Genomic DNA, 3858 nt, shown 5'->3' on the forward strand with positions numbered 1-3858 from the left:
AAATATGAATTTTTATAATTTAATAAATAATATCTTTCTTTCAATTTTTAGGTGTTGGAAAAACATCGTTGACGCATTTAATATGTCAGCAACAACCTATTAATAATCCTTCATGGACTATAGGTTGTTCAGTAGAAGTTAAATTACATGAATATAAAGAAGGAACTCCTAATCAGAGGAGGTACTTTATTGAATTATGGGATGTTGGTGGAAGTCAGAATCACAAAAATACAAGATCTGTCTTTTATAATCCTACAAATGGTATAAGTATAAAATATGCGATTAATGCTAAATGTATAATGTAGGAATTTCATAATTATGTCATTATTAATGATGTAGGTATCATATTAGTCCATGATTTAACAAACAGAAAGTCACAGCAGAATCTTCAAAAATGGCTTGAAGAAGTTCTGAGTAAAGATAGTAATTATATGAAATCAAAGCCATTTGATGATTTTGATCCAGAAAAATTTGTAGGGTCCACTCAGGTAGAACAAATTATCACTAAATATATAATTTTGTAGTGTCATCTTATGTAAATTAAATATGATTTTCTAGATACCAATTTTAGTTATTGGTACTAAATTAGACCTAGTTGCAGAAGTGAGATCAAGTGTCCATAGACGTTCTTCAACTATTGCAGAGGAATGTGGTGCTGATGAAATATTTTTGGTATCTTAGTTGTTCTGTAAAACTATTAAATATTAATGCTATTTGCTTCAAGTGAATATTATTCTTACAGGATTGCCGTCAAGTGAGATCCCTAGCTGCTGGTTCTAGCTCATCTGTTAAATTGAGCAGGTTTTTTGATAAAGTTATTGAGAGACGCTATTATTCATCAAGAGAAGGAATCAGCCCTGACAAACGAAGACTGCCAATATATAATGCTCCATATAGCTCAAAAATATATCATAATGATTGAAAATTCAGGAAATTTATCAAATTTATTTTAAAATTACTAGAGCTTTTGTACCTAAATTTCTCAGTTCATATTACATTCCTAATTTGTATGAAGTATATATTTATATGAAATACAATTGTATTAAACATTTTTAATAAAATATTAAAAACTGTTATACATTTCATGGTTAACTTCTCGTATAATTACATATATTAAGGGAATAAAGTATTTATTTTATTAAAATGTTGAAAGATGAAGGCTGTTTTTTTCGTGCCTGTTTTCATCAAACTGTATTTTATCTTGTGAGTAAGGTTTTACGCATTTCCTACTATTGCTCTTATGAACGATCATTAATGCACATGAGATCCGATGGTTTCACATTTTTTTTAATTACGTCATAACATTACGCGCGATAGATATAAGATTCAAAAACTGAACTTCACTTTTTACTAAATTTCCATTTAGTAATGTTAAAATATCACGATGGTATTGATTACAATATAATGATAAGAACATAAGGAAGGGAAAGTGATATGCTTTGATGATATCTTTCTCAATCATTTAATTTTTCATACCTGTAATGTGATGTTTCACACCTACCTTTCTAAATTTCCTGGTGTGTGTGTTCTATTCTAAGGTAGATATGTATAATACATTTTCATACGTAATATAAAGGTTATCATGTATCACCTGGTTGTCTGTCAAACGTAAATTCGATTGAATACGTGAATAACGTTAATTGTGTCTACTTCAAATTTCTATTGCATGTGGTCAATTTAATTTGATTTTTTAAATTAAATGCATATTTGCCAAACATTTGTCTGTAAGAATGAACATTTCTTTTATCTGATAATTAATAATACGTATAAATAATATATATAAGTAATAAATTATGACCTTTTCTTTAGCATATATTCATCTATAATGATTTCTTTGCTACCAAGAAAATTTCATAGTCAAAACCATTTTACAAATTTGCTGCTAAGATTTCAACCAAATTATGATTTTATACCAAATCATGTATATGTTCATGATATTGCTGAAACCAAAGAAGGACCAATTAGTGTCCTGCAGGATAAATTAGTAAAAGGAGAGCTAATGAAAGATCAACATCAAATGAAAGTTGCTGAAACATTGCAAGGCATCTATGAAGAAATAAAGGGATATAAACCAGAAGAATTTAACATATTAGACAAATGGCTTGGTAGAAAAAGGAAACAACCACCAAAAGGATTATATCTTTATGGAGCAGTTGGTGGAGGTAAAACAATGTTGATGGATCTTTTCTACCAATGCTGCCAGGTATCTCAGTTTGCAATTCATGTAAGTATTGCACATGGGAAGCCAAAATGTATGTTATTGATTATCCATTATGACAATTCATAATATTTTTCAGCATAATTCATACATTTAATAAAATATTTGCTGCAACAAAGGATTTACTTTATGTAGGGGAGATAATGATATAAAGAAAATGTTTGAACTATGATTAAGGTACTACAAATGGCTTTCCATATGCAGTACATTATAAAATAAGTTTTCTAAATTAAAAAACCAAATAAGTAATTATTTTGAAACACTACTTTAGATTGAAAATAAAAAGAGAGTTCATTTTCATTCTTTTATGGCGGATGTACACAATAAAGTGCATGAAGTAAAGAAAAATATTGTAAGAGATGTTAGTAGTACAAAACTTCAACCATTTGATCCAATACCACCAGTTGCCAAAAGTATTACCGAAGAAGCTTGGTTACTTTGTTTCGATGAATTTCAGGTCTAATTGTGAAACATACAACCAGTTATACATGAATTAACATAACATATATTAATAGAATTTATATATCATAGGTAACTGATATTGCAGATGCTATGATATTGAAACGATTATTTACTGAACTTTTTAATAATGGTGTAATAGTCATTGCAACTAGTAATAGAGCACCTGATGATTTATACAAAAATGGTTTACAACGAGGAAATTTTATTCCATTTATACAAATCTTAAAAAATTATTGTATTATAAATTCTTTAGATTCAGGTATAGATTATAGATTAAAAACAGGACTTAGAGATGAAAAGATTTATTTCATGTATGTAAAAATATTCATATGTAGAATATGTATTAAAAAATGTTTTCTAAGTACAATTATTTATTGTAGAAAAGGAAAGGAGGCAACAAGTGATAAGATAGATAAGGTGTTTAAATTTTTATGCTCAAAGGAAAATGACGTTGTGAGGTCAAGAATTCTTAACATAAGAGGTCGTAATGTAACTTTTGAAAGAACATGTGGTCAAGTGTTGGATTCAACCTTTGAAGAGTTATGTGATAGAGTAAGTTGCCTTACATTTTTCCCCAACTTTTAAAACAGTATAAGACATTATTTTTTATTTATAGCCACTTGGTGCTAGTGACTATTTGGAAATAAGTCAAGCATTTCATACTGTTATTATAAGAGATGTGCCACAATTAGGTATTCAATGTAAATCGCAAACTAGAAGATTTATTACATTAATCGACACGTTATATGATAACAAGGTAACGTTGTATTTCTATTTAATTAGAATTTAATCATTTTAATTACTGCAAATATTATTTATAAATAAACAAAATATTTTAGGTGAGAGTTGTTATTTCTGCAGTTGTACCACATACAGATCTTTTTGTACCAGACACAGAGAATGAATATACAGACGAAAAACGAATGTTAATGGATGATTTAAAAATATCACATGGCTCAGTATGTTACATAATGAAAAGTGCTATTCTTAATTGTTTTTAAATGATTTCGTAATCTTATTTTATTAACAGGACGATCACAAATCTAATCTTTTTACTGGAGAAGAAGAACTTTTTGCTTTTGATCGCACTATATCACGACTTTCTGAAATGCAAACTACACAATATTGGGAACAGTGGCAACATTATAGATGATGATTACTTATATTAATTAAAATTT

General features: G+C 28.1%; 2 protein-coding genes across 2 annotated transcripts in view; both read left to right on the forward strand.

Annotated features, from left to right (window-relative positions):
* The window catches only part of LOC108572429 (rab-like protein 3), a 3556-nt gene extending 2634 nt beyond the window's left edge, over window positions 1-922 (forward strand). Inside the window, exons 2-5 of the mRNA XM_017934670.1 lie at window positions 52-261; window positions 340-488; window positions 559-672; window positions 743-922. Of these exons, the coding sequence (XP_017790159.1) occupies window positions 52-261; window positions 340-488; window positions 559-672; window positions 743-922 (653 nt within the window). The remainder of the gene's footprint in view (window positions 1-51; window positions 262-339; window positions 489-558; window positions 673-742) is intronic.
* A 702-nt stretch (window positions 923-1624) lies between these two features.
* LOC108572152 (putative ATPase N2B) lies at window positions 1625-3833 on the forward strand. Its single transcript, XM_017934352.1, has 8 exons — window positions 1625-1724; window positions 1810-2203; window positions 2490-2675; window positions 2750-2991; window positions 3061-3232; window positions 3297-3437; window positions 3520-3639; window positions 3711-3833. Exons 2-8 carry the CDS (start codon window positions 1826-1828, stop codon window positions 3831-3833), a joined length of 1362 nt encoding a protein of 453 aa, XP_017789841.1. The 5' UTR covers window positions 1625-1724; window positions 1810-1825.
* The last annotated feature ends 25 nt before the right edge of the window (window positions 3834-3858 follow it).

Source organism: Habropoda laboriosa, unplaced genomic scaffold (genome assembly GCF_001263275.1).
Source record: "Habropoda laboriosa isolate 0110345459 unplaced genomic scaffold, ASM126327v1 scaffold34, whole genome shotgun sequence".
Taxonomy (NCBI): domain Eukaryota; kingdom Metazoa; phylum Arthropoda; class Insecta; order Hymenoptera; family Apidae; genus Habropoda; species Habropoda laboriosa.

Coding starts and splice junctions, on each gene's coding strand:
- LOC108572152 (XM_017934352.1), top strand. CDS start 1,826: ATGATTTCTTTGCTACCAAGAAAATTTCATAGTCAAAACCATTTTACA. Junction 2,992..3,060: donor GATGAAAAGATTTATTTCAT/GTATGTAAAAAT, acceptor TATTTATTGTAG/AAAAGGAAAGGAGGCAACAA. Junction 3,640..3,710: donor TAAAAATATCACATGGCTCA/GTATGTTACATA, acceptor TTTTATTAACAG/GACGATCACAAATCTAATCT.